Source organism: Talaromyces stipitatus, genomic scaffold, assembly GCF_000003125.1.
Source record: "Talaromyces stipitatus ATCC 10500 scf_1105507295541 genomic scaffold, whole genome shotgun sequence".
Lineage (NCBI taxonomy): Eukaryota > Fungi > Ascomycota > Eurotiomycetes > Eurotiales > Trichocomaceae > Talaromyces > Talaromyces stipitatus.
In genome coordinates, this window is record NW_002990115.1 from 1,764,907 (window position 1) to 1,792,497 (window position 27,591).

At 45.3% G+C, this 27,591-nt stretch overlaps 8 protein-coding genes across 8 annotated transcripts, besides 3 other annotated features; 4 read left to right on the forward strand and 4 right to left on the reverse strand.

Annotated features, from left to right (window-relative positions):
• Positions 1 to 87: 87 nt before the first annotated feature.
• Positions 88 to 111: a microsatellite.
• A 1,144-nt stretch (positions 112 to 1,255) lies between these two features.
• On the forward strand, positions 1,256 to 2,966 carry TSTA_029850 (O-methyltransferase, putative). The gene is made up of 5 exons (XM_002480103.1): positions 1,256 to 1,601; positions 1,665 to 1,791; positions 1,862 to 1,985; positions 2,057 to 2,511; positions 2,575 to 2,966. Exons 1-5 carry the CDS (start codon positions 1,374 to 1,376, stop codon positions 2,886 to 2,888), a joined length of 1,248 nt encoding a protein of 415 aa, XP_002480148.1. The 5' UTR covers positions 1,256 to 1,373; the 3' UTR covers positions 2,889 to 2,966.
• Positions 2,967 to 3,969: 1,003 nt separating this feature from the next.
• Positions 3,970 to 3,989: a microsatellite.
• A 2,220-nt stretch (positions 3,990 to 6,209) lies between these two features.
• On the forward strand, positions 6,210 to 7,503 carry TSTA_029860 (serine racemase, putative; the record flags this gene model as incomplete). The annotated part of the gene is made up of 2 exons (XM_002480104.1): positions 6,210 to 6,228; positions 6,641 to 7,503. The coding sequence occupies 2 exons, from the start codon at positions 6,210 to 6,212 to the stop codon at positions 7,501 to 7,503; spliced, it is 882 nt and encodes a 293-aa protein (XP_002480149.1).
• Positions 7,504 to 10,693: 3,190 nt separating this feature from the next.
• Positions 10,694 to 15,100, reverse strand: TSTA_029870 (kinesin, putative; the record flags this gene model as incomplete). Its single annotated transcript, XM_002480105.1, has 9 exons — positions 10,694 to 11,144; positions 11,229 to 11,578; positions 11,611 to 12,510; positions 12,560 to 12,722; positions 12,816 to 12,978; positions 13,369 to 14,072; positions 14,124 to 14,318; positions 14,377 to 14,947; positions 14,996 to 15,100. 9 exons carry the CDS (start codon positions 15,098 to 15,100, stop codon positions 10,870 to 10,872), a joined length of 3,426 nt encoding a protein of 1,141 aa, XP_002480150.1. The 3' UTR covers positions 10,694 to 10,869.
• A 1,915-nt stretch (positions 15,101 to 17,015) lies between these two features.
• Positions 17,016 to 17,182: a microsatellite.
• A 1,574-nt stretch (positions 17,183 to 18,756) lies between these two features.
• Positions 18,757 to 20,420, forward strand: TSTA_029880 (uncharacterized protein; the record flags this gene model as incomplete). The annotated part of the gene is made up of 2 exons (XM_002480106.1): positions 18,757 to 19,535; positions 19,595 to 20,420. 2 exons carry the CDS (start codon positions 18,757 to 18,759, stop codon positions 20,418 to 20,420), a joined length of 1,605 nt encoding a protein of 534 aa, XP_002480151.1.
• Positions 20,421 to 21,021: 601 nt separating this feature from the next.
• Positions 21,022 to 21,573, reverse strand: TSTA_029890 (uncharacterized protein; the record flags this gene model as incomplete). Its single annotated transcript, XM_002480107.1, has 2 exons — positions 21,022 to 21,387; positions 21,433 to 21,573. The coding sequence occupies 2 exons, from the start codon at positions 21,571 to 21,573 to the stop codon at positions 21,022 to 21,024; spliced, it is 507 nt and encodes a 168-aa protein (XP_002480152.1).
• Positions 21,574 to 22,764: 1,191 nt separating this feature from the next.
• On the forward strand, positions 22,765 to 23,739 carry TSTA_029900 (aspergillopepsin-2 precursor, putative; the record flags this gene model as incomplete). Its single annotated transcript, XM_002480108.1, has 2 exons — positions 22,765 to 23,545; positions 23,660 to 23,739. 2 exons carry the CDS (start codon positions 22,765 to 22,767, stop codon positions 23,737 to 23,739), a joined length of 861 nt encoding a protein of 286 aa, XP_002480153.1.
• Positions 23,740 to 23,805: 66 nt separating this feature from the next.
• On the reverse strand, positions 23,806 to 25,476 carry TSTA_029910 (alpha-1,6 mannosyltransferase subunit (Mnn9), putative). The gene is made up of 2 exons (XM_002480109.1): positions 24,048 to 25,476; positions 23,806 to 23,992 (listed from the first exon to the last, which is right to left on the reverse strand). Exons 1-2 carry the CDS (start codon positions 25,158 to 25,160, stop codon positions 23,972 to 23,974), a joined length of 1,134 nt encoding a protein of 377 aa, XP_002480154.1. The 5' UTR covers positions 25,161 to 25,476; the 3' UTR covers positions 23,806 to 23,971.
• Positions 25,477 to 25,693: 217 nt separating this feature from the next.
• Positions 25,694 to 27,305, reverse strand: TSTA_029920 (mitochondrial carrier protein, putative). Its single transcript, XM_002480110.1, has 5 exons — positions 26,828 to 27,305; positions 26,752 to 26,761; positions 26,535 to 26,690; positions 26,206 to 26,479; positions 25,694 to 26,144 (listed from the first exon to the last, which is right to left on the reverse strand). Exons 1-5 carry the CDS (start codon positions 27,021 to 27,023, stop codon positions 25,725 to 25,727), a joined length of 1,056 nt encoding a protein of 351 aa, XP_002480155.1. The 5' UTR covers positions 27,024 to 27,305; the 3' UTR covers positions 25,694 to 25,724.
• Between the last annotated feature and the right edge of the window lie 286 nt (positions 27,306 to 27,591).

The window sequence follows — 27,591 nt, forward strand, 5'->3', positions numbered from 1 at the left end:
AGCAAATCGGGATGACTTGCTTCTCTCCTAGGGGGCTCGCTAAACTCAGCCAACTTGCCAGTTGTGGAATTTTACCTTCGGAAAAGCCATCATCATCATCATCATCATCATACCTAAATCCTATTATTGTTCTGGCCCACATAGTGTAAGACACGAAGCTTACTTCGTCTGTACTAATCTCTGCCACTTTCCCGTTTAACTTCATCCTGGTATGATGATCATCATGCATCCGACCAGGGCCATGTTAGCCGTGAGACTGCTGACCCTAAAGATGGCGAGAAAAGGTACGCCGAGGAAGAATCAACATGAATTAATGTTGAAGAAGTCTGACTGAGGAAGGAAAAAGAAAGCACGAGACTAGTGGAAATAAATATTCCGTGTTCAAGGGGTTGATTGGTTTATTCACGAGGTTTATCCGTATCTGGTCTAGCTTTCAGTTTGGGGGCCTCGCGCCGTTCTATCTAGTATCGAGACTACTGATCATCCTCTGTCAAAACTGTCAAAAATCTATCCGACTGTCGATTATCTGCCACCTCGCCATCTGCTCCACTGTTAAGAAATTTTGCTGTCTAAAATCGGCGATCGATCGTGTCCACCACTTGACTGACATCTGGAAAAGACCCCATAGTGCATAGATAACAATGGGAGAGCTCAGAAAACTGAAAGTCAATCGTTTTGCACCAGGTCGTTGCCAAGTACCGTCCGAGATCACTGTGCTGCTGATAACACAACAATTATATTCTCTGGTGGAGTATCTTTGACTTCTAGCCAGCGTTAGACTAGCATACATCTTTAGTAACGTGTCTAACGGCGAACAGAAACGGCAAAGTGAAATGCAGATGTATGCCACTTATGTGGCTAGACTGCAAGCCAATTTATGCTAGTGTCTCAACCTCGGGCGGCGCGGACAGCATCGGTCTGCGTAGTAGCTTGGAGGCCCATCAAATACAGAAGCAGGCATACCTACGCTTCCAATTTTTGGGTCTATCGATAGCCCACGCGCCTCTCATGATTCGCCGTCACGATCAGATGTTGGCCAGTCTATGCGAGGACGGTGACAGGGGCTCCGCAAAGCTCGCACCAGTGTCCCAAATCTCGCTTCACTTGCGGATATCTTGCTGTTGTGAGGATGGATAAGAAACCGATTGAGCATGCCGATGCCCAGGCTCTAGGGGTTTGGGAAATGATTCGCGTACGACTACTGCGAAGAGATTAAACTGTATTTATTGAAATGAATTTCTTTTTTTCTGGTGCCGAGGATTTTATTTTTCTTTTGATATTATTCACTGTTCACCTGCATAACATAAATGATCACGACTTTCTAAATTTACCCCTGCCCAATATACTTGAAATCTCCGGAAGCATACTTCATCATGGCTATTGAAAACAATCACAATGTAGCACCTGTCGATGAGACCATTGCCGTCAAGGCTAATGACATTGATCAAGTCCCTCATTTGCTGGAGGAGATAGCCAAACAAGGAAAGGCCCTTACCCAGGATGGAGCCCAGAACCGTCGCCGACTCCTAGAGACGGTTCGCTCTTTGTCGTATGTGCTTGAGACTCCGCGCGAAGCTATCATTCGGTACTGCTGGTCTCAGGTATGGGCTCTCTCGCACCTTTCGCTGTCTTTATGCTTTTGCTGATCTCACCGGGTTTAAAAGCCCACCATCTTTGCCGCCATTGAGCTAGGCATCAACCTAGGCCTTTTCAAGGTGCTATCTAAAGATGACAAACCAAAGACGGCTGCTGAGCTAGCTGAAGCTACTGGTGCCGAACCAGTCTTCCTAAGTAGGTCGAGGCCCAGATAGTTGCTCTGGGACTTGAAAAGTGTAGAATCACATACTAACATGGGAGATAGGCCGAGTTTTGAAGCACCTCGGCGCCATGGGCGCCATTTACGAAATCGGACCTGATACCTACAAACCGTCCAATTTCGCTAAAACGCTGACGATCCAGAAATATGCAGACGGCTTCCCGTGCATGTGAGTGACCCGAATCACCCGATAATCTTGATATATATCCTTGTCCTGAATCCCTGTCTAATTCCGGCTAGGACTGATTGTATCAACGCCGCCGTCCTAGCCTTCCCTCAGTGGCTAAAGAAGAACGGCTACCAAGCACCAAGCGATGGCAAAAACACTGCCTTGAAGCTGGGTTTCAATACCGATCTACACTTCTTTGAATTCCTAGCCACTAACCCGGTATACCCTGTTCGCTTTATGAATCATATGTCAGCCTACCATCAGGGTCGACCCAGTTGGATGGACCCCGGCTTCTACCCTGTTCAAGAGCGCTTGTCTGCCGGTTTGGATACCAGTGCGCCCTTGTTGGTGGATGTTGGCGGAAGCACTGGCCATGACCTAAAGGAGTTCCATCGCAAACATCCCGAAGCTCAGGGTAAGCTGATTCTTCAGGATTTGCCTGAGGTCATTGAAAATGCCAAGCTTGTTGATAGCGATGGAATTGAGGCAATGGCACACGATTTCTTCAAGGAGCAGCCAATTAAGGGTATGTCAATTTCTCATTGAAATCTGTTTTATTAAAAAAAATGATCACTTATGGGATTGACAGGTGCTCGTGCATACTACATGCACTCCGTTCTTCACGATTGGCCTGACAACAAGTGCAAGGAAATCCTAACAAACCTTGCACAGGCCATGAAGCCAGGATATAGCAAAGTTCTGATCAATGAGAATGTTATTCCAGACATGGATGCCGACTGGCAGACAACTTCTCTGGACTTCATTATGATGTCCGTGTTTGCCTCCAAGGAACGTACGGAGCGTCAGTGGCACGCTCTGGTGGAGTCGGCAGGATTGAAGATTGTCAAAATCTTCACTGCCGAAAAAGGTGTCGAGAGCTTGATTGAATGTGAGCTCGCTTAGGCTTGGAGACTAATATATCCCGCTATTTAGAGGTATCGCTAGATGTAGACTCAATAGAAAAACAGTCGAACAAGTGACAAGATTCCAAATCCCATGTCCCTTCTAGAAGATCCCCTAACCAGTACTCCGTGCACAGAGACCTTGTTAATCACGGAGCATTCCCCTCATAAGATAAGCAAGCCGTTAGATGTAGTATTAATACTAGTCCGGGGTCCCTATAGCAGACCCGCCGAAATAGGCCCTCAGCCGGATTCTGTGTAGAACGTCCCGGCGAGCGCCACAAGTTCCACAAGGACCACAACCAACGAACTTCCGAAATGATATTAATGAAATGGAGACTCTTAACTACATTCAGTAGAAGATCAACAACCTCTTAGTGGTTTAAAATGTGTCAAAGTGGCACTTTGGCAATGCAATTCCGTGTGGATCACAGAGTTTCAGAAGGCGGGCGAGTCAACTCTCTAGAATCAGGATTAAACTCTGAGTTGTACGTACGAAGTAAATCGGACGATGCTCTGGATCTAGACGCTGTCTGCAATAATCCATGACATGAACACGGCTCAAATTCGAGATGAGACCTTTTTCTCTTTTTTTCGGCGGCTGGACTCTGGCAGAGAGAGGAGGATCCCGAGGCACACGATGATGTTCACGACACCTCGGCAGTCGGAATTCCAGAGCGCCCTTGTCATAGCAAGCCATTTAATATGCATAATTGATTGAGACTTTGACTAGTGCTTACTATCTCATTTACCGCCACCAATGGATGTTCTCTACCTAGGTAGATCCCGCTTAGGGCTTTGCGAGACATGTGACTGAGCGTAACGTTTATATTTACGTACATGAAATCCACTATTAGTTAGTTATCTAGTAGCCAGGAACAAATCTCATAATTTCTGAATGCTACTACAAGACTAGTACAAGTCTCTTCCACTTAGACTTCAACTGGGAATTGGCAAACCTAAGTCGTCGCTCTGCTCGTCGTGATTGTGATCGTGATCGAGCACACTGTTCAGGCCATAATACTTAGTGGTATAGGGTTACGACGTAGCCAATAGGGCTGGGTACGGACAATAAACTTGATTAATAATAATAATAATAATAGGGTTACGACGACTGTCACGTAGGGCAATAATAACCTCTGAATTAAGATCACACCGCGGATCTCCGTTGGTCCGCCACTGAGCTTCTTCCTGATTTAGAAAAAGGGTTCACCAAATTGATCACTACGTAGTCGTAATACGTACTAAGGACACTTAAGGAGTGTATAACTACGAGTTACTTTCTGGAACGTTTTGCAAGCCCAGTTTTTCTCTCTCACTGAGCACGTACTACGTATCCTCGGAAATCTAATCCAAAATTAAAAATCTGAGTTTGGAAGCTTTGAAGTCCAAACGCCGTACGTTGCCTGGAGTTTAGTGACCAAATCGCTTGAGTTGGAGGATGTTAAACAGTACCTGGTATGAAACACTGAATAAGTGGAGGTTACGCCGTACGTGAATCACTTTTTAGGTTGAGGTTATTATTTTCCATTTTCCTCATGGAGTTTGGCTCTTTATATTTCATAGTCAATGCAGCAGTTATACTCTCTTATATGTTAGGCGATTCCTAGCATTCCCGAGGTCATTCACACGGCCGCCTAGTACGTTGATATTTACGTGGCTAAGGACTTCGCTTGCTTTAAAGGTTGGAGGAATAAACATTTTGTATAATTTATTCTCACCAATATTCATTAAATCCCTTCCAACATCATACCTAGGTAAGTGCGAGGAAATGTTTCATGATACAATTCTTGTCCTTTTGGAGTTTATGTGTATGTACGCAGGCCCCGATTGGCTTCCCGTGACAAACCATCAAGGATATCCTTGTATTGACAGCGTAGATCAACGAGCTCACTACTACACAGTACTATGCATGTCACAATATTTGTCTCATATTCATGGCTTAAAGGCTTGGTGTACATGAACTTTCCTCTTATGGCAAACAGGCCCTTTCAACTACTCTTATCACCAATTAGGTAGCACAAACCAGTTTACTGTCAAAAATGTTAGTAAAATGCTTAAAGATACCTATGGGTTGAATAGTAGAGCTTCTATCCTGGTTTCGTTTTCAATACTCAGCATTACATGCCAGATCGAGCGACTGAGCCGAAAGATCTTTATTACCTAGGGAGTAGTACGACGACGGAGGGCGGTGTAGTCGTCGCTTTTAGGGCTTTTTCTCATGATCATACATCTCCTTGGAGACGGAGAGCATTGACACAGACTCCAGACCATCAGCAACGAGAACCTCAGAGCTTCAGAGGAGGTCCCTGAGGATCTTCATATGTATACCTTAAGTTAGTTTCTATAAAGCTGACTAAACCAACCCAGCGCCACTCGAGTCAGTGTCTAAGGTACTGTATCCAGTAAAGGGCCCGATATTGCAGGTCTCCTTTCAATTAGAAAGTGCAGCCATAATATCCTTCTTCCTCTTCGTCTTTTTTGCAAAATCCTGAAGAGTCTGACCGTTTCTGTGTCGGATGGAAAAGTCCACTTTTTGAATTTCAACAGACAACTGTACGGTTTCCAGATCTTCGCTGTGTGCGGCGTAAAGAATAGCAGTTCTGCCTGCATCATCTCACAAGTTGAAGTCAATGTCTCTATGCCTCGGTAGCTTTTCCACAATTGGCCTATGATTCATGGCAATTGCGTACATAAGCGGAGTTTCTACCATAGTGGTCCTGTGAATTGGCATCGATTTGAGGACTCAGTAGAAGAGCATCCAAGAGCGAAGCGTTACGGCGTATTATGGCCCAAGAAAGGGGGCACTTTGTATCTCGTGCCAATATCACCCTTTTCTTATTTTGGTGCTCCAACATCCTCAGTTGTAATTGGTAAAGATCACCGGAATCAGGACCCGTGGAGGTTTCGGGAGGGGATGTGATATTCATTCTTTGTCCTTCGCTGAAGAGATCGTTGAAGAATACATGATGGATTTCTACCTGTTCTGATCCCGCTCTGCAAAAGCCATGCGGATCTGGCCCATTTAGATCAACGCTGGAGCTAAAAAAGAGCGTTTTGAGAATGCATTTACGAAGACGTTAATCAAAGCCGTCATCGATACGGCGTCTCCGCTTATCAAAACAGCCCTAAAGATGTAGGACTGAAGTCCTCGATCCAGCTATTGCGAGCGGTACTCCCATCCTTGAATCGGCGCACCGCTACGGCGGCGAGTCTGTGAAAGGTGTGGTCCACGTCGGCTCATTCGCGTCCACTCTTGACCTGTCACTGAGTACCAGACCAGGGGAGACTTATACATCAGATGATTGGAACCATTTGACCTATGAAGAAGCTGGCGATGCGTGGGCATATATAGTTCGAAGGCACTGGCTGAGAAGGGTATGTGGAAATGGATACAAGACTATAATACTGTATATGACGCCCTATCGTTCGGTCCTGCGAGGTTTCTTGTCTTCTCTCATCAACGGCATTGGCTCATCTAAGCTCTAGATAAGAGTCGAGTTGGGAAGGTCGAGTTTCTTTTGCTGCCATTTGACTGATGAGTTAGAAATGTTAAAGACGAGAAATTGAATTTCCCACTTCTTCATTTCCTCCCAAATATACTGTAAATATCATCTTTTTTTCCCTGGCGTAGCTTCCATTGTCGGTATAAATTCTATCTTGCCAAATTCTTTGTATGAAAAATCCGTACAAGCGAAAAGCCGTATCGGCCATCACATCTATGAAACACCTCTCATCCCAACCAGAAAACAGGTCAAGCCTATGGCGCAGAGGTTCTCTTCAAAGCAGAGAATTTTCCAATCACCGGTTCTTTCAAATTGAGAGGCGCATTATCCAAGCTAACTACTCAACTGGCAGAAGAGCGACTGATCACAGCATCATCGGGCGATCATGGCATTGAGGCCGCCTTCGCGTCGCGTGCACTTTCCAAGAGTCTCATAGTCGTACTGCCAGCTAAATTAGAAAGAATCAAGTCTTATGGCGTGGACGTAATCCTGCATGGCACAGAGACAGGCCTGGCCGAACAACATGCGCAACAGCTTGTGGCTTCGCGGGATTATTCCTATATTTCGCCCTACAACGATATCGACATAATCGCTGGGCAAGGGACAATCGGGCTTGAAATAATCGAGCAGTGCAACAAAGTGGATAACGTCTTCATTTCCATGGGGGGTGGTGGGCTCATCAGCGGCGTTGGATCCGTCTTCAAGGCCTTTAGTCCGCGGACGAAGGTCTACGGTATTGCTGCTGTCAACTCGAAAGCCCTGGCTGCCTCCGTTGCTGCCGGTCGTGCTGTTGAGACAGAGCATTTACCCACTCTGGCCGAGGCGGTGGCTGGCGGTATCGACGGGGATACGATCACCCTTCCTCTGGCCACCTCGATGATAGGTCATATCATCGAATGTGAGGAGGAAGACGTTTTAGAAACATTAGAGGCTCTCTCTTTTGATGAGAACATGATTGTTAAGGATTCCGCTGCTCTTGCTCTTGCTGGGTTTAACAAAGTTGCTCAGGCTCGGGACCTGACTGGCCAAACCAATGTCGTTCTTTTGTGTGGTGCTAACGTAGGACCAGATATCATAAGGAAAGCAATTTACAGCTCTAAAGAAAGTTGATTTTTAGAAACTACGTATCCAACGATGTTGCTTCATTTTGATTCCACCTACGAAGAAGCTACACGGTGACAGGTATAGACTATAGACTAGCGTGGTCATGGAGCATACGTCTGTTGCTTCATTGTTCTAAAGGTATATACTTTGGTATATGCAGGATTTCAAAGCAGGTGTGTTTTACATATAATCTACCTACATTTCTCTAGTTTTCCCACCCATTATAGCAAAGTCTGAAGAGAGTGAAGTAGTTGATGGTAACAGTACGCTTTTGACCGGAAAATACCTAGATATCCTCATTATCATATACGATGCCCTGGAGTTGTAAAGATCCAATGAACAATGCATGTGATATCCAGATTTAACTGGTATTCCTGAGTGCTTCTCTATGGATCCCAGTCACTTAAAAAGTGTTATACAGTTTTTATTTCAAATAGAGTCATATTTTTCCGGCGGGTGGTCTCGAGCAATGCGAATCACAGTATTATCCATGGATCATGTGAAATAAGCCTCAAGGTATGAATTCCTCTTATTGAGCAACACCTGCACTGAATGACATATATACCCCGTACTCTATTGAAAGGAGTACACGGCTTGTTAAACTAAACTCAAGAGGAAACGGCTGAAGTTTATGAAATTACTGAAATAGGCAATTTCAGGGACAATTAGGGCTAGATCAGATACTCTAGAAGTCTAGTCGTAGAGAAATCTCAACAAGTCTATGAACTACGAAGAACGTGACTTTATTCATTTTGACTATTTCTTATTCTCTCTGATGCCTGTGTAATGCAATGCATTCGGAGGCTACACGGTGTAGAGGATTTACACTTGGGATACCCTTCTCAAACTGATGCATCGGACACGTAGGTCCTTTTCCGCGGCATCACTTGGGAATATGATCCTCTGCCTAGGACAAGTGAATCAATACTTCTCCTCGCTCCGATAGCAAGATCCGTTATTCAATGGATCCAATGCCTTAAGTGATAATAGATCGTGGGAGTGTACTCGATTACAGAAAACCGGACATACATTTGAGGACCGGAAAACAGGCAAGAAAATTTTATGCTTTTCACGTTACTTTCGACTGTCTATCTTAAACGTAGTCTGAATTTTCCCAACAGTCTGGTAACATGCAATTTTGAGATTGTGGGGAAGAAAAAGACAGTCGAATTCACCTCCTGAACGTTACACTTGACCATACCCTAGAACAGAGAGAAAAGGCGGATTGTGGTGCGGACCTCACCAAAATTCCGCATGCAGCGAAAGTAAACAGCTTCGTTTAATAGAGATTTTTGCTCGTGAATGTAGTGAAATAAGCATATTTAGAATACAAATTTGCAGTATGCACGATAGTGTAATGATAAATGGCAGACAGACAAATCAACATGAGTCACGACTATATTTTAAAACCAATCATCAGCCTACATAGATAGCTCTCTCAAGCAAAGAGAAACGAGCTGCACGACGTACCAATGCCGAGTAACACTGTCAGATTATATTTGTAAGTCATCTACTATTCGCATTTTTCATGGTACTAATACACAAAGTCCGCAAGCTAGGAATAAAAATCCCGCCTGACCAAATCCGATTGCCATCACGACCCTCTGACCCTTATGTTTGGCCATATCATTCTTCAAAAGAGCATCTCTTCAGTGCGTCTCTGAGCCGTGGAACAATAAGCATCTACGATGAAATTTGTAATGAGCTGGATCACTCTATTGAAGTTGTTCATAGAGCTTCACCATCCAAAAATGAAGAGGCTCATCAAACGGTTCAAAAAGCGGTTCGTCCTTAGATGCGTTGGATAGCAGAAAATTTCTAATCCCTTCATCAGGCGGACCTGACGTCGTCAGATGACAGTTTTGTGGCTCAGCCTCCGCGTCCTATCCAACTGTCACATATCTGGGCATCATGGGAGTCCCCGGAGGATAGGGAGAATGACCCCTATAAGACTGTGATGATCTCGCAAGGAGCCCTACAATGCTTGCCGTGCAGTCGCTCCCCAGGGAAAGTGGAAAGAGGGACGGAGTGGACTGAGGGATAACTTATGGAGGCACTCCGTGGGCATGCAAGCCGATTAGGCTTTGTGGTCCCTCTAAACGCTGGTGGGGTTCCCTGACATTGAAAGCACGGAGGGTTCACTCTAGGGCTCGTAAGACATAATGCCGGAGATATTGGTGAGTATGACCGTCGGAAGGCCCGTTAGGCGTACTACACAGCTCTTAAGAGGGAGCGTTGGGGGGCCGGTCTGTAGGGAATGGGTAAGGGCTCGTTGACTTAGCAAAACTGGTGTTGGGCAGCACTCCGTAATAAGAAAGAGGCACTCTTTAGGGACTAGGCTTCTCATAGACCCCAGAATCTAGCGTTGAGCCTCGCAGCTCCCGGGAACGCTCATGAATTGGTGAATGAGACAGCTGTTAGAGCGGCCCTATGTAGGTTCCAGGTACAGGTTTACTCTAACTCTGGGGATTTGATCAAACCCGTGTTATAGCACTCGCTTGACAGTGCCTTAGGCTTTAGGATAAACCCCGGAGCATCGACGCCGAGGGAATCCTGCTTAGGGTACCAGATAAGGGGATTTATACGATGGCAAAAGCTTACCGTATTATTTGCCTGTCAGTGCCCAGGCAAGGTGATTGAGAAGCTCGTTACAGAGCTCATTACGGATTTTGCGGGATCCCGGGAATTGTTCCATGAGGGTCAGTTCGGGTGCTATAGAGAAGGTGGATCGTGTCTATACATGGACATCAGGGGTGCCTTTGATTATCTGGTCCAAGCTCTCCAAGAAACAGGGAATTCGATGCGCTTGCAGCGAGAAGTTTGAGATAAACTTCACACAGTGGTTATAGAGCTTGAAGTCCTGACTTATTCCGCACACCTTCAGCGAATATAACTTAATCTGTCGTTTGTGATACAGTACATGAAAATGAAAATGATTCATTGTCAATGAGCAAATCCACAGTGTTCAAAGCTAGTAGGCATGCGATAGAGTATCGAAAGCAAAGTCTCTCATTGAACTTAGCGACTGGCTGCTGATATGCTACCCAATGTTGCATCTTACATATATTGGTGCGACTACACGACCTCAGATTATGACCACGTTGATCAAGAATAGAATAATGAGACCCCATGATGGACTCGATTGATATTTGGGCTGGTTCCAACAACTGCCTGCCGAACTATTATCTCAGGAGAGTCAGATTCTAGTATCTTGCGAAGTGACGCTAGAAGTGAAATCGGCTCTGAGCATCCGTCGAATTGATTCATGACCAATTGCGCCAGTTTAGATCATAGCTTCCCCAAGGAAAGTCTGCGTGGCCCTGTTGCGTGCTCTAAATATACATGGATCAAGAATTTCACCACAAATAATGATCACTGCGATAGTTCAGGGCTGTGAAAACCTTTCACCCGTGACGTCACCATGGATGATTCCTCTGCTGGTGATTGCACCCCACAATGAATTGACCGCATTGCCTCTAAGATGGAAAAAATGACCGGTGGTGAAGCGCGCAGCAGATATTTTCCACAAACTGCTACTTCTCTAATCCAACGAGATCCGTACATGCCCAATTCACCATGACCTTTATCAGCCGTACTGACAATCCTCCTCAACCGATCCATTCTTTCACCGGCATGATCGTGATTGTCTTCATCATGGCTGCATAGTGGTCCGCTTTACAGCTTGTTCTAAAGCAGACTTCACTGTGCGTCGAATATTAAGTGTTCAGCACCTAGCACTTTCTCTCTGCTAGCGAGTGCTCGTCGATGCACAGCCTCCGCCTCTTCATATTTTCCCTGTCTTCCGAGAACCAAGCCTAGATGACTGACACTAGCCAGTGTGCCAGGATGGTCAACGCCTAACGCTTTCTCAAAACCAACAATTGCTCGTCGATGCATGTCCTCTGCTTCTTCAAGTTTTCCCTGACTTTGAAGCACTGAGCCTAGACTATTGACACTAGTCAGTGTTTCAGGATGATCAGCGCCTAACACTTTCTCTTTACCAGCGAGTGCTTGTCGATGCATGGCCTCTGCCTCCTCGTATTTCCCTTGACTTTCAAGCACCGAGCCTAGATTGTTAACACTGGCCAGTGTGTCAGGATGTCCAGCGCTAACACTTTTTCTTTACCAGCAAGTGCCCGTCGTTCCATGAAATCTGCTTCCTCGTATCTTCCCGCAAGATAAAGATAGTGGCCACATCGATTGGCGGCACTCGACATTATTAAATAAGATTCCTCATCTAACCAGTTACTGAAGTAAATCGTCTCTTTTACATGTGGAAGGAGTATTTGGCAAGATGCTGATGTCGCATAATCCCCGCTTGGAAATACTGCTTCCAGCGCTCGCAGGCTTTGTCCGGCTAACCGATGAAACTGACTTTGTTTCTTCGGCCACTGTCGAACGGATACTTGGACCAAACGGTGCAGTTCGAACAACCTTCTGCCAACCTCGACTTGGATGAGAGAAAAGCTTATCAATGGGGCAATTGCATCCTCAAATTGTAATCGGTCGGTCCCTTCGCTTATCAACTCTTCTGGAATTCCCTGTCGATCAAACATGCTCATCAAAGCCAGCAAATCTGTAGCTTTAGGGCATGTGCGGCGGATCTGATCAAATGAGATCTGCCATGTAGTGATGACTGGATGTCGGATACTTCGATCTCGTCGAAGATCATGAGCATCGTTGTAATTAAGAAGAATCGATCCATGGGAAACATAAGGCAGGTAATCCACTAAAGGCATATTGTCACCAAGTGTGTTGAAAAACAGATCAACATCGTCTGCATTGTCCAGGATCATCAACCAGTTGCCATTCGTCTCGTCACTTAGCCATTTCTTAACCAGCTCTAGGACGTCGCATTTTGGATCATCGCGTCCAGGACTCTTTGCGACTGCTGCGACCTCCCGATACCCTTGCTCAAATCTCGTTGTATTACTCGCGTGAACCCAAAATATCCATGTATTCGGCGCAGAATCTCGAACGCGGTATGTATACTCGATCGCTATCTGAGACTTTCTGGGCCATAATTAGTGTGTTGCGCGTCAATTTCTTCCATCTTATTCACCCTACGCCTCCTAAGCCAACGAGTGCGACGCGCTTAGAAGTCTGCCAATTTCTTTCCTGAACAGCGTCTATAATACTCAAAATAATTTCTTCTCGGCCAACGAACATTGTGTCTCTCTCGAAGGGGACAGTTGAAGCTGGCTTAGGAAGACTTGAGGTTTCTGCTAAAAATGGCGCTCTTATCAGCATTGACATAAATAAAAATACAAATAATAACTAATCGTGAACCGGTCTCCAATGGGCAGAAATCAACTTACGTCGCCGTTGCTGAGAACCGCCCTGCCAGTATGCCAAGATACATTTCGCACAAGATGCTGCGGTTGCTGCAGCATAGTTCTGCCATGCCTTATTTTTATGACTGTCTGCGTGATCACATAAGGCAGACTGTCCAGCTAGGCCCCTCACCATAGTACGTACGTACTTAATTAAATTTAAGATTCAATTATCATCCGTTATCGTCATAATCTCGCAAGTAACAATAGGCTGTACTGTTGAACCAAGGTCTTTTTTTCGTTTCTGCCTGACCCACAAATTGATTAACAGATCTGTACAAAAGACGAAAAAAAACAACAACAAAAAAGTGACCAGAAGGAAGAGAGCAACTCAACAATAACAAACCCTTCATTGACAAGAAACGAAGTGTTTTGAACGAAAATGAGTCGCCAAATACTCAGACCGAAACGTTCATATCATGTATAACTATAGATGGAACCCCACAGAGTGAAAAGAAAGGAGAAAAAATTAGTAGGCATCGCTGAACTCCTAGAGAAATGTCGAACTCCCGAAACTCCTTTTCATGCCTGGCTTTACATCCCCACTATTGCGGTGGTGCACAATGTGTGGCTGACTCAAAGAACCAGTTCGGAAAGAGAGGCTGTTCATGTTTGCCATGTCATAATCTGGAGGGCGTGAAAATTCTGGTACTGAAATAGTTTGGGGAACGTCTTGTAGTGAAGAGTATGGTCTGTATGACGAATACACCATGTGCGGTGGCATCTGACGACCAGCTTTGTTACTGTAATCGACTGGTGAATATATGTTTTGCTGAGACGCGGAAGACCAAACCGGAAAAGACGCAGAAGGATTCGCTTGTGCATGAGCCGGACTAACAGCGAGTAGATGGTTTGTTGGACTGATCTCTGCGAATTGGGAGTGATCCATGAACTGGTTGTGAGTGGGAGTCGGCAGCGGACCTGTTATTAGTGTATTAGCAAAGTTAAGATGGCCGAACTCAGACTGCGTAGATACGAATTCTTGTGTTCGCTGTCCGGGTATCGTAAAGCCTAATTCGGCGGGCATCTGAAAGCTCGAGGTAGTCTCCAATGGCGATACGTACTGGGGCATACTGGCCACGTCTAAAGGACCCTGGGAGGCTTCGAGGTGCTGTATCTGTGGCGAGGAACCGGCACTTGCAGGAGGAGGAATTACTTTGGACGTCTCTCCTTCATCGTCAGATTCGGGCTCTCCCCTCCTATCTCTGTCGTAGTCGGTAACGTAAACCTGAGTGGTTCCGTCTGAACACAATCAGCGCTCTATCGGGGCTCAACGAAGTTCTCTGTACATACCAATTTTATTGCTCAGGTACCGCTCTTCGCTCTTTCTGACGCGGATTATTTCTTCTAGCATTGCAGCTTTCTCCTCGGCTTTCTCTTCAGGTACAAGATGTCTCCTGGTATCGCCGACAGCTTCTTCGAGTAAATCTACTGTTATTCCGATAGGAAAGAGGTTTTGGACAAGATGAACGAGAAGCTTCACACGATCTGTATTGTTCTTGGTCAGTGATCAATCAATTAAAGTCGGGTAATTGACGGTTCTTACAATTCTTCTTGAGATGGTCGGGTTCCTTGTGTATAATATTGCGAGGCCACCAGTCAGGCTTTGTGTCTTCGGGGTCTCCCTTCTCACCGGGTGCTCCGCCCGATTTTCTTCCGCCGTTGTATGGGTGTCTGACCTGCTTACGAGGCTCGATAATTTTGATAAAGTTCTTAGCCAGTAAACGGCAGTTGATTTGTTGCAATCGTGTGAAAGCCGTTGTATAAAATGCGGTGACTTTCTTCGTGTCACCAATTTCTAGGAGGACCTGATTTTCTGGGTTTTCAAAAGCTTCAACAACCTCAACACTCAGTGGCTCCTCGCTAAATTCAGCTCTCTGCCGCTTTGATTGCCTTGCACACGAAGACTGTCTCCTATGGCCGGGACGGTAGGCCGTATGCGGAGAAGGAAGGGAATCTTGCCTATTTGGCAAAAGACCTTGTGCGAATGCGAATGCGTCTCGCGCACGGGAATCGAAAACAGACGTATAAAGATTTGACATTTCTCTGACGTTTCCGGATCTGTCAACGTACATTATAGCCCAGCGAGTGGGAACGGTGCCGGTGAAGACAACGTCCTAGGTGCAGTCAGTATGGTGCAGGCGAGGACAGAAGAGAGTACGTACCGGTTCGAGAGTTTCGAACGGCCTGTAATCCTGATGTTGAAGAGATACCCTTGCGTTTGCTGACTTCTTGCCATTGCGGCTAGATGGTGAATCTCTGTTCGTCATTTTGGTTAAACCGTGGCTTTTCTCCTAGTTGTTTTCAAAGTACGCAAGCAAACAGATGCTATGGAGCTAGAGTTGTATGTACACCGTCCTGATCAGATATGGTAATTTTTGTTGGGGGAGGGGGCGGGGGGTCGTTAGGCTTAAAAAATTGGGTTCTCTGTATATCTCACCGAGATCAGATAAGAATAATCTCTCGAGAAGAAGAATGCAACATGCAAATTGACGTATAGATTTGGTACAGTACGATCAAATAGCGATAAGCACAACGGCCGCCCACGGTATTAGCAAGGCCTGAAAGCTCGACGAAACACTTGAAGACCTTTAAAGTGATAGGGAGGAGCCTGAAGTACGTGCAAGCAATAATAAAAAACTAAGCAGATGGAAGTAGAAGACTGCGGGATGATGTTGAACGAGAAAAGAAACAATGGAGCTGTTGAAAAGGTGAGGTGGCTTGGCATTCATATACCTTGCTCTGGACCACTTAAAAAGATGTCGGGCGGAACGACAGTGCCTCTGTCGATGGCACGGCCCTTTTCAACACGTCTAGATATCCATGGCATAAACTAATTTTTGGTGACATTAGTTCACTATACTATCCAGGACGCATGTATTTCCACGGGTCTTAATGATCACGCGTTGAAGAGATTGGTGAGGAAAAGCAAAAAACGAATACCCAGATTCAGGTATACTACAGAGTAGACAAAGTGATGCGGTGCCATGGTGTCCTAGGGTCTCTTTAGCCTCTCCGGAACAGATTGTGAAGCATTCCCGCGCCAATCCCTGGCCCCAAAGAGCCACTAAATCTCAAGGTAGAGTGCGGGAAATAGTGTTCCAACATTGGCTAGGCTCGGAGTGCTTGATCAACTCTTACGCAAGGGGTTATATTTTTGCTTTTAGTTGTACGCATCAGCAATCGTGACGGAGAAATTTTCGTATGCAACTAACTTCACAACGGCTTTTCTAGTCCTTTCCCTATCTCACTTCGGACCGATCAACGATCGTTATCGCTCTTATTTTCAAGACTCCTCATTACCAGATTCGCCACTGGTACTGTCGGCATCTCCTTGGTTGATCTTTTCGCTTGTAAGATACAGGAGTAGACGAGTCTTGGATATAGCCGCCAATGAATCTTGTAACAAAAGAAGTACATGTTCAAGATCCGGTTCGATCGTATATTCGTATCCACCGAAAGAAGTCCACTGCTACGCCGTCGTAATCTTTGTGATGAAAAACGAGCCATTGAATGACCTGATTCTCTGGAGTCCCGGTATTGTGAAGACTAGGGAAGATGGCAACCAAAGCTGGAGAACATCTGTGGTATCTATTGAGATCCCTTCATGATCGCTTTCTCGTCACGGACCTGAAATCACGTAGCCAACGTAATCCAGTTAGTTGTTCATGGTAACATTTAGAGTGTCTACATTTAGGCTGTATCCCTTGATTGGTCGATCTTAGGAATCACAATCTTCTGGTAGCTAAGTTAGTTAAGTTAGACTGTTGTGACATCATACACATTAAAATAAAGAGCGACTGAACGAGCTAGAGTAAATTCGATCCGCGATGCTTTTGAAAAACACTGCTCTTTGTGTTCAGGCATGCTATTTCGCAATTTCATGATGTTTTAAAATGATTCTGCTGCCTTGATATGTGGTATGGTCCAATATATGAAAATATGATCCTCAAAAGCAACTTCAATGTCAGCTAGGTCATTGAAGATTAAGTGAAATGGTCATTTCACATTGTGAACTTAGAGGGCATATGGCTGAGCGTGATATCATCCGTATGAATTGGGTTAGTGGTAATTTCGGTATTTTATCGTAATATTTCAAAATGCTATGCCAAGCTTTTTAAAATACGGATCTGTAATTTTAATTACTTATCATAACATATACAAAACATATGCCATACTGATAGGCCCTAACCCCCTAAGACCCACCCCTAACCCGCCCCCCCAACTCCCCCCAAACATCATTCTAAAACCCCTAATCCTCCCTAAACCTAACACTAACCCTCCTAACCATCCTTAACCCCTAAAGCACCTCCCTAAACCCACCACTAACCTCCTCTAACCCCGAACCCTAAATAAGTGGGGGGGATAGGTATTACATATGTTAACATATACCGTACATATACCGTACATATATGGTAATAGGTGGTAACTTTAGTATTTTATTAGTTGGTTCAAGCGTCGTGACATCTACTAATCCCGAAATGGCAGATTTAAATTACACTAGCGCCAACAAGATATCATCCACCCCCCGGAAAGATATCACGCTCAGCTATAACCCGGAACTGAGAGACATTCAAGTTTTGTCGACTCTTTTTGGATTGCTCCAACCAAAGTCCGGTTCCTCCCATGCCGGACCGACTAGATAAATACTTGACCCTTCCCATTCCATCCTTTCTTTTCTTCACCCGACTTCCCAACAACATGAATATTGTCAGCATTTATGCTATCACCGCGGGCGGTGTTTTTGTCACTCTTTTCCTGATCAGTGTTCTTCCATATTTGCATCACTTAGCCAAATCATTTCGGTGTATATCTCTCGCTACTTGATGTTTTCCATTCCTTCTTTGTCGCCGTCGTTTCGCTAGGCCATGGACACGTGGGGCTGTGTTAATTTATCTTCTCTATACTATTATCACCTTGTTCTGTCTCTGCTTTCATGTCTCTTCATCAGCAGATGTTGCAGGTAGACCACAGCTGTCGACATTGTCGCTCTAATTCGTGGCGGGAAACCTGGGCGCCTATATAGATGTATTGAGTATTTCTCGGCACATGCCTACAGATCCACCTAGCCACTGCTTGGATGGCCAGCGGTTTGTTAGCTTTACATATTATCTTGATATCCACTATCCAGAAAAGTTTCCCAGAAGATCATCCTGACTATGGAAAAGAACTTGAAATTGTGAACCGATTGAGAGTTCAAAGCCAATTGATAAGGATGTAGTTGAATGGCTTGATCTTATCCCAGGTTCTCAGACTAGCTAGCCCAAAAGGGAAAGGCGTCATGCTGACTTAGGCTTTTTGGTATCTAGTCTGAGCGTATTGTAGTATGGCGCGTACGCCTAACAAAACAATAAATTTGGGTATCAACAACCACGCATATTACTCAACCAACACATATCATTATATATTCTTATAGGTATTATTCAATTTGTTGTCCAATTCTCTACCATCTGATACGCGTTTTTAGTAAGTTTCGGCCTCTTATACATATTTAAATGCCATCCGAAGAAATTCACTTTTTTCGCTAACAAACTTCAGAAAATTCCTGCTTGATGGGCACAGGCTTAATTTCTATATAAAAAGGCCAACCAACTTGACTAGTAGCCACCTTTTAGCAATTCAAAATTACCCAGGGAACTACAATTGTGGATGATAAAATACAATCCTGAAAATGGCCCGTCGGCGATACGGACACCTTCAAGGAATATCACACCAATCCTGCCCACCAGGTCAATTAACACTGCACGAAGTGCTAAACTGACGCGGTCGACCACCTCAGCAAGCATACCCTGAAGTTTCGATATCCCCAGAGCTGGCAATCAGCTTGGATCGCGTGGCCCAAGTACAGAAAGCGCAGCAGTTGGTCCGGGACGCAGCTAGCAAGCCATCTAATGTACAGAAAACAGCACTCTCCGAGACCCTAGAAATGCTTTATCCATATGCTCCTCGACGCGGTCAGCTAGATGCACTCTTCCAGCTTATATTCAACCGTGGTGATCTAATACTGATTGCGATAACCTCCTTTGGCAAGAGCATGATTCCGCAGGCACTATCAATCCTAATGGATCGAAGCGTCACTATCGTTATCCTTCCACTGATTCAGATTGGCATTGAGCAATCCGAAGCTATAACACGTCTAGGTGGCCATCCTCTATTTATAGAGAAAAATACTGATAGGACTGGTCTATTAATGAACATCAAGAAAGAGGCATATACACATCTTTTACTGAGCCCTGAGTTGGCCGCGAATGAACAAATACGGTACATTTTTGAAGAATCTGAAAGCAATAAACGTGTTATTGCCGTTGTTATTGACGAGGCGCATCTTGTCCACCATTGGGGTGATGCTTTCTGGCCAGAATATGCACAGGTTGGCAGGCTGCGAATTATACTAGGCCCTCATATTCCTTGGTTTACCTGTTCGGCAACACTTGATCCTCATACACTGAGAGTTTTGAAAGAACGTGGGAGATTTAAAACAAATACCGTCATTCATCGCACGCCAATTGATCGGTCGGAGTTGCTTTATCGCGTCGGGGTAATACCCCGACTACAGCGCGCAACATTTACAGTATTACGATTCCTATTTGACCCTGATCCTCTTGAAAGAACCCGGGCACATATCGAACCACATGAGTTTAGCAAGACAATCGTCTTTTTTGATTCTAAAAGAGAAGTCTTCTCGGCCCTGGATTGCATGGTTGAGTATCTTCAGCTTCATAAGCAATTCGTCTATACTGAACAAATATGCCACACTATCCTAGCGACTTATACTCGGATACACACGACTTGGATAAGGCGTATATTACATCTGAAATGCGGAAACCGGGAACCGAATCATCTATCAGAGTGGTATTCGCTACAGAGGCTCTTGGTATTGGAGTCAATCTACCCGATATACAACGATCAGTATTATATGGCCTTCCGAAGAATCTTCTTCCAGCCACTCTACTACAACGCGGTGGACGCGCATGTAGAGATCAACATGACGACAAAATTATCCTCCTAGTTGATGTCTGGATCATTGGTGATCGAGAGGACGCGTCTAAGCATACAGAAGTTGCTATTGGATCGTCTCAACTTGATAACGACCTGGAAGAGGATATAGAAGATGAATCAGATGAAAACCAGCCACTTACACAATCTACTGCTGCAGAGCGAGAGCGTCAAGCTAAACTACCTCATCTCTGGTACGATATTTGCAGCCACCGGCAGTGTATACGGCGTGTTCCCATGAGGCACTTTGACGAGCCACCAGAGCATCGGTCTTCTGTTAATTCCCAGCGATGCTGTAGTTATTGCAATCCTATATTCCGCCTTGATGATTATATGGACAATGCCAAATATTATACCTACAAGGAGCGTGGTTTTCGTGCAAACAAGATACACAAAGCTATCATGGCTGACATTAAGAACTGGGCTACTACACAAGCGGCCAATCTCCCACGCAATTTTACGTTTATACCAACTGCCGATTTCTTTCTTGCAGAAACACTTTACGAATCAATTGCACGATTGACCGACCTCCTTTGTACACAGGAGCAACTGAAGTCTAGTATCGGATCTTGGCGTTACTGGGAAAGCCATTGAGAGCTGTTATATACGATACTTAAGCAGAGCTCTCAGAAACACCGACTGGCCGTGGAATCTACTTCATCCCAGGCAAGCATTCAAACTAGCATGCCCCGCCACCGAACTTAAGCCAGTACGACTCGGAATATACGACACAAAGCCAGACTGAGTCTGCTGTATTTACTATGTTACTACCCTCAACGCCAAGTCAAAGCAATTCTCAACTCACTATATATGATACACCATCACAAATAGGTTATACACCAGTGCCAGAGCTCTCAGTCTCGTCACAAACTACACAAATCGACTTCGATCCTCTTACACCAGCGACACCAATGCCATCCACTGTTGGTATTAAGCGCAGGCAGCTTCTCCGAGAAATCACTGGCAATACACGTACTTCACGTCCATGACTTTCAAAGACTCAGCACAGCTTTCTCAATTGACGGTACACCTAGTGTGTAGGCCAATACATGAAGCAGTAAAAAAGAAATGCATGGCAATCAATGAGAGTGAGAATAGCTTCATGTCTTCCAGAAAAGGAGAAAACACCTGCTCCCCGACAGTCCCGTTGAAGCACAGTCGAAGAACAGATGTGTCAATCAATGCTTCCAGGGGTTTATATACTATCCCTATCGCCAATATCATCAGCATCTGGATCGGTGGTGAATTGACCCAACATAGAAATTGGAGTGTGAGCCGGCTCCTCAAGCGCTGGATCTGCCACTTGATTTTGGTTAAATAAAGCAACCTTCTTCCTAATAAGAGTGCCGACGGCTGCAGCGAACAAATCCTTGGGGATAAAATCTGCATCACGGCCGCCCTGCATTTGCTGTAGCGATCGCAATTCGCACAATCTGATAGCTAGGCCGAATATGTCTAAAGTTGCCTCCTTAGAGGTGTGCTTGGAGCTCAAAAATCGTCTAGAGAGATGGTCGATTTGATTCTGCAGCTCAATACAGTAACTAGCCGTTAATGCCGTTCGCTGGAATAAATGTTCAAGGCTTTGCGTTGAGGTCCGTCGACTGACCATAATTCGCTTCATCTCCAAGTTAAGTCGATCAATTTCATACCAACTGTCATTAGCCCCTCGGATATTTACTAGGTTGTTGGCAAGAATCGCGTCCTGAAGTTCGATTGATGCCGCGTCGGTTCCAGTAAGCCAGGTCATATATAATGATAAGATGCCCGCACAAATCTGTTACCTATACGCTACCTAGGTAAAGCCGTTTTTCCGCTTGTCAACATTCCATGTTTGATATCTCCATGACCATTCTTGCATATATTCCCTGCAACACAGGATAAGTGTATGACTGCAGTGTGCAAAATGCAGCAATAGCCAACGCTATTATCCGATGTCTACCCGTAAAAATTCACCAGTCTAAAGAATTGGTGTGTGTGCTATAGTATACGCTAAGCTATATACTTGGAGATCTACAACGTTTAACTTTTAGTTCGATATTCTAGCTTCAATTTTGGTTAGTCTTCCTGACTATGTGGTCAACTATTCAACAATTCTTTTAGAGAAAGCTCTCCCGTGACTGACTTGACTCATGTCAAGACCGACATTATGCTCTCAGTACGTATTATGAGAATTGAACATGTAGATATTTGACCAAAGATCAAGAAATTGCGGCAATAAAGGCAAAACGGACCTCATCTAAAACTTCCGCAGAGGGTTACAGTCAACCAGGGCCCCCGGTCTAGTGAGAACCTAGAGGAACTGGTCTGTTTTAGCGCTCAACAACGCATCCAACGGGGAGAAGTGGCTTGGTGGCTTGCACATACGCGCTCCTGAATCTGCAACTGCCGAGAGAATTTATAGATCTGGTGAGATGAATTACAGTCTTGATCAGGACGTGACTCAGCTACTCACTAAAAACCGCAGAACGTAGGGACCATCCCAGAGCCTCATCTTATGGCCTTTGTAGCAACAACATATGTAAAGAAGGAAGTTACTTCCGACATATTACCGAAGAAGCTACTTGTTCAAATGCCTAAGGGCCACTAACGAGGTTACATTTGATACTAATTACAGTTTTCCGGTCTATCTTTGAATTAGACCACCAATAGCCTCCAAAGCTAAGTACTTGATTGATATGAAGGCCCGCGAACTCGTTGAAGGTTCGGCACGTAGCTTGATTTAGTCACTCAACACTTAGGAGTCCTGTTTAGCTTATCTCAGTTCACGATGCAAAGTGGGTATCTATTAGGAGGATAGAGTAGAACTATAATTAACCGAAGATGCTTGGGACGTATAAATATGAATGGCTCCCTTTGACTTGATAGAGGTAGAGTCGTTGCCATCGTGGACTAGAAGTCAAAGGCTCCCAGAACCATCTTTCCCTTCCCATAAACTAAAATGATCATCTCAATCATAACAATCCTCCCCCTCCTCCTCTCAGGAATCACAATCGCCAGGCCAGCAACCATCCCCGCAGCACGACGATTCCGCAGCGGCGGCCCATCATCCACCTACAAAAACTTCACGGCATCAGACGCCTCGGCCTCAACAAAAGGTACATACACCTTCACCAACTGGGCCGGCGCATTTCTAGATACAACCGACGTCACGGGAATCACCGGCACATTCACTGTTCCCACACCTTCAGCGCCCGCAGGCAGCGATCCGGACACGAGTTACTGCGGTTGTGCCTGGGTTGGATTGGATGGAATCTCCAACTTCTGTCCCAAGGGTGGACTGATGCAGGCCGGTGTGAATTGGTGTGTTGAGAATGGTGTGTCAAGTTTTGTGGCATGGTATGAATGGTGGCCTGCGGAGGCGCAGCAATATTGGGATGATATTGATGTTTCGGCTGGTGATTCGATTACGGTTACTATTGCTGCGACTAGCAAGACTGGTGGAACTGCCAATTTGGTTAACAACTCTAGCGGTCAAAGGGCTACGTTTACCTGGACGGATGAGTCGCCGGCCCTGTGTGAGGTGAGTGCCGAGTGGATCGTGGAGGATTACTCTGTTGGTAATGAGCTTGTGGCATTTGCGGATTATGGTTCTGTTACTTTTACGGGGAATAGTGCTCTTGTAGGGGGTGCGACGGCAGATGATCTTACTAGTGCTTACCTTGCTGATATGGTTTCTCAGTCGGATAGTTCTGATGTTATCAGTGCAAGCTCTTTGAAGGGTAACGATATCACTGTTGTTTACCAATGATTCGATCAGCTGGTTTGATATCGATGTCATTTTGGCCTTGTACATATTGTAGATACCACGTTTATAATGACTGCCTGATTTATAGTTATTAGCCGAAGAGGTAGATTTGATGCCACGTGGATTGGCGATAGGTGGATTGAGAATTGGGCGGACAGGGCTATGTAGAACTACCAACCTAAGAAGCCTGATTCATCCACATGTGAATCGCTATTTTGACTGAAAGACAGAGATATCCGAGTATTAGTCAATTGATTGCTTCCTGCAGCCACCGCTAAATGCATCAAATAAATAGTGTATAATGTTGACAGCAACCAAAATTCGAGATAAACCAAGACGCCGGCCGATGAAGCAGCTTCATCATAACACAAACAAGAATTAGAAGGTCTATTGAAGCAAATCACTCATTATAATGGTACACCTAGATCTCCGTTAGAAGAGTAGATCATTTATAGCACAAGAGGGAGAAGACTCACGAAATAATGAGGTAATCCCCAACACGTATATCCCAATCTTTTCGCCATCTTCGCAAACCCTTCTGTTTCAAGCAAATGATAGAATGGGAACGGAGGGAACATTGCACCATCGCGATGCACATCAGCCTTCACCATCAACGCCGTACCACCAACACCATCTAATTCAACTTCTGCGCGAGGATCAAGATCTTCCGAGTTCTCGGGTAGCATCCAAACCATCAAGCTTCGATACGTGGGGATATCAGCATAACCTTCAAAGAGGACGTCGTCAGGACCCATTTCCGCCGCCAGGTTCAATGCTATATCACTCTCTACCCATGAATTGTAATCATATGCACGCACATCCATCTTTTGCGCCTCCGAGTTGAAGTATCGCTGATAACAATTCGGGACAATAACCGGTTTATTATGACTCGTCAGATCTTCGATTAGCGTCGTAGGTGTTTCGACGATATCCGAATCTAGCCAGAGAACCCAGGACGTCGAAGGGCCCAAGGTAGTGAATAGCAAACTATTCCGTGCACGACTCATTGCTTCACGGCGTATCTTTTGATTTTCCTTTTTGTGCCGTTCCTTCTCGTCCTGGGATTGTAATGGGGGGTCAAAGTCCTGTCGTAGGATCGTCACGCTCGCAAATCGGTCATCGATGGGTCCTGATTGGGTTTTTGAGACTGCTTCTTGTAATGCGAGAGTTGCGGCGTTTCCTTTGTTTGTTTTGGGGAGTATGAATCCCAATGAAATGAGTTCGTGCGGGTAGGTTAGCTTCACCAGATTATCCCAATACTGCTGATAGAAACTCATCATCGGCGTCAAGATGAGAACTCGTTCACCCCTTTCGGCCGCTGAATCCGATGCCGTGAGCTCATTCATGCGGTAATGCACCACCGGAGGAGGCGCATCTTGACCTTTCCGTCCTTGAGTGTGTTTCTTGGGAAACGGTTTCGTGGGGGGTGAAAGCGGATGTGAGGCTGCGTCTTCCTGTCGTTGTTGTGCGGTTATGGGTGTCGATGATGATGTCGGATCGAAGAGGAAGAATATGAAGCCGATGGCGAGGACGAGTGCGAGGACTAAGGTTATAGAATTTGTTCGTCGGAGGGACCGCGAAAGGGCCATGTTGGCCTGTCGTGAGCTCTTGACAGGTCGTGTTCAGTAGCAGCAGATTCAGATGTTTTCAGATTTCTGCTGTAAGTAGGTAGGAGCGAAGTTCCTCGCCTCCGTCAAAGTGTATTGTCCGGAACTGTGATGGTTGATTGACTGGTGGAGCTTGAGCTTAAGGGTTGCCGAGTACCTATACAACGTTGAGCAGGAAATTCCGTCGTCTTACTAGAGCCATGATATAACACAGTATAAGCCCGAATAATTGGTCGCAAGTAGCTTCAATTGAAGATTGAATATATCGAGAGGATAGCTGTCTTTTGCAACGTTGCGTGTTTGATGTCGGTGGAGGTTGGCAGATCAGATCGACGGCTCGCAGATTGAGCTGTGATTGGTTGAGGAGTCTATATTGCACGTGAAGTTTGTTTCATTTTTTTATTGTTGTGGGAAAAGAAATCCGAGACTCTAGGAATTGGATTCTATGCAGTCTATATACAAATCTATTGAAAATATGTAACCAGAGTACGGTCATATAATCGGGTATCTCGAAGCCCATGATATCTAACGTCAAAATCGAACATACTATGGCAACCATCTCATAACACCTTCAAACGCCACCAAGGCCATAGCATTAGCCGGAAAAGCACGCAAAAAGCAAGGCAAAAATCCACGCCAGTAACCCCTCCAACCACGTTCCCGACCTACAGCAATAGCAGCATCTTTCCATCGATGAAAGCGTCTCTCGCCGTCGCCGTGCGAGCCTCCCAAGGGGTCCGTCATTAGTCGATTCTTCACTACGTCTGAAGGGTAAGATGTAATCCAGAAGATTTGAGCGGATATACCGCCTGCCCAGAAATTGATTGCTGGCGCAGAGAGGTTGGTGTTCTTTTTCATTATGCGAGTGAGGATGTCGTAGGATCCCCACCAGAAAAAGAAGAATGAGCGGAAGATGAGTGTTGCACAGAGACCGCGAAAAAGGCCTGGTATACCGTGGCTTCGAAGCTTTACAAACAAGTTAGTCGTCATGATTCTGTAGGGTATTTGCTTGAGTAGGAGAACGAACAATCTTCCTTGAACAATCAATCGGCCCAGTGTACATTCGCTGCTTCTTGTCGGCGGCATATTGAACCTGCAATCGAGCTTTGATATGCTCGACCGGCGCAGCAATGAAACTGACCGTACAACCAGCCATGATCCCCGCAATTCCATGTCCAAAACTCGGCAAAGTGTTCAAATCTCGTTGCGATGACGTGAATGGAATCGCTTTGCGCAATTGCGGATTCGAAAAGACGTTTTCAAGCAGAAGACGTCTATATAGGGTAAGAGAACCAAGCATGCTGAGCCTTATCGTCAGCTTCTTTTCTTCCGATCCACCTTCTTGGTCTGACTTACACAGAGTCCATTATCATCCATCCGACCAGCGGAGGTGTTGCGCCTTTATACATCCCACTAAACCCTTCCTTGCGGACAGTCTGCATGACACAATCTAGCGGTCCCTTGAAGCGGCCGTGTTCACTGGTCTGCATTCTGATTTTGATGGTATCGAAACTGGTCGGATATCAATTAGCTATAGGCATTTGACGATGCCGTATACAACGAGAGAACATACGGATGCCCAACTAATAGACTCACGTCGCATTAGCTCAACTCTTCCAAAATGCGATCTGAAGCAGGATATAACTAACCACTCAATTTCGCAATCCCAGAAAACACCCCCGCCACAAACCCCTTGTAATCTCGCTTTGATTTTGTGGCATTTTTCACGCTGACATTCTCTGCCGGTAATAACGTATTGGATTTCGTCTCGATGGGGGATGAGTGGCTGGTATTATTCTCTGGAAGGACCGATGTAGCGGTCTGTCGGATACTGGTGGTCGACATGTCTCATAATAAGAGAGAGAGAACGCGACGGTGAAGGGAGGTAAGGTGAGAAAATTATCGGATATGATGTAGATATCTCTCCATTGATATTTTAATCAGTTGAGGCCGATTAGAGAAAATTATCGTCCTGGAAGGTCTGCGAATTGCGTTCCTTATTGCCGATTGTGATTCCAGGTCGGAGATAGCACCGTCGACCGACTCGTATACAAGTCCTCAATCGATGTCAATTCAAGGCATGCGAAACTGATATCCGTCGCAATCCACCGATCATAGAATTATCGGTTGACAGAATATGAAGAGCAAAGCACGAAGATATCTTCAATGATCAAGCTCAGTCCGATTACGGCCGGGGAGCAACAACTCAGGTCCGGACAGCCTATTCTTGGCGCGAGGGGCGCTAAGTCAATGAACGCGGGGTTGACCATTTATGCTTACATTCGGGGTTTGGTCTGAGATAATTGATAGTTATTCGTGATTTTTGCTGACTGATCAGATATACTGACTGTCTAAGCACTAGTTATGTAAACATCGTTGTTACAAACATTCCTAATTCTAAACTCCAAAGGAC

Excerpts from the sequence above, each read along its gene's own strand:
- TSTA_029910 (XM_002480109.1), bottom strand. The coding sequence starts at position 25,160 with ATGGCCCTTTCGCGGTCCCTCCGACGAACAAATTCTATAACCTTAGTC. Across the intron at positions 23,993-24,047 it reads GGGGATTACCTCATTATTTC|GTGTACCATTATAATGAGTG; the intron begins GTGAGTCTTCTC and ends ACGGAGATCTAG.
- TSTA_029850 (XM_002480103.1), top strand. The coding sequence starts at position 1,374 with ATGGCTATTGAAAACAATCACAATGTAGCACCTGTCGATGAGACCATT. Across the intron at positions 1,792-1,861 it reads TGCCGAACCAGTCTTCCTAA|GCCGAGTTTTGAAGCACCTC; the intron begins GTAGGTCGAGGC and ends CATGGGAGATAG. Across the intron at positions 1,986-2,056 it reads GCAGACGGCTTCCCGTGCAT|GACTGATTGTATCAACGCCG; the intron begins GTGAGTGACCCG and ends AATTCCGGCTAG.
- TSTA_029920 (XM_002480110.1), bottom strand. The coding sequence starts at position 27,023 with ATGTCGACCACCAGTATCCGACAGACCGCTACATCGGTCCTTCCAGAG. Across the intron at positions 26,480-26,534 it reads TGGATGATAATGGACTCTGT|CATGCTTGGTTCTCTTACCC; the intron begins GTAAGTCAGACC and ends GATAAGGCTCAG. Across the intron at positions 26,145-26,205 it reads TTGATTGTTCAAGGAAGATT|CTTCGAAGCCACGGTATACC; the intron begins GTTCGTTCTCCT and ends TTGTTTGTAAAG.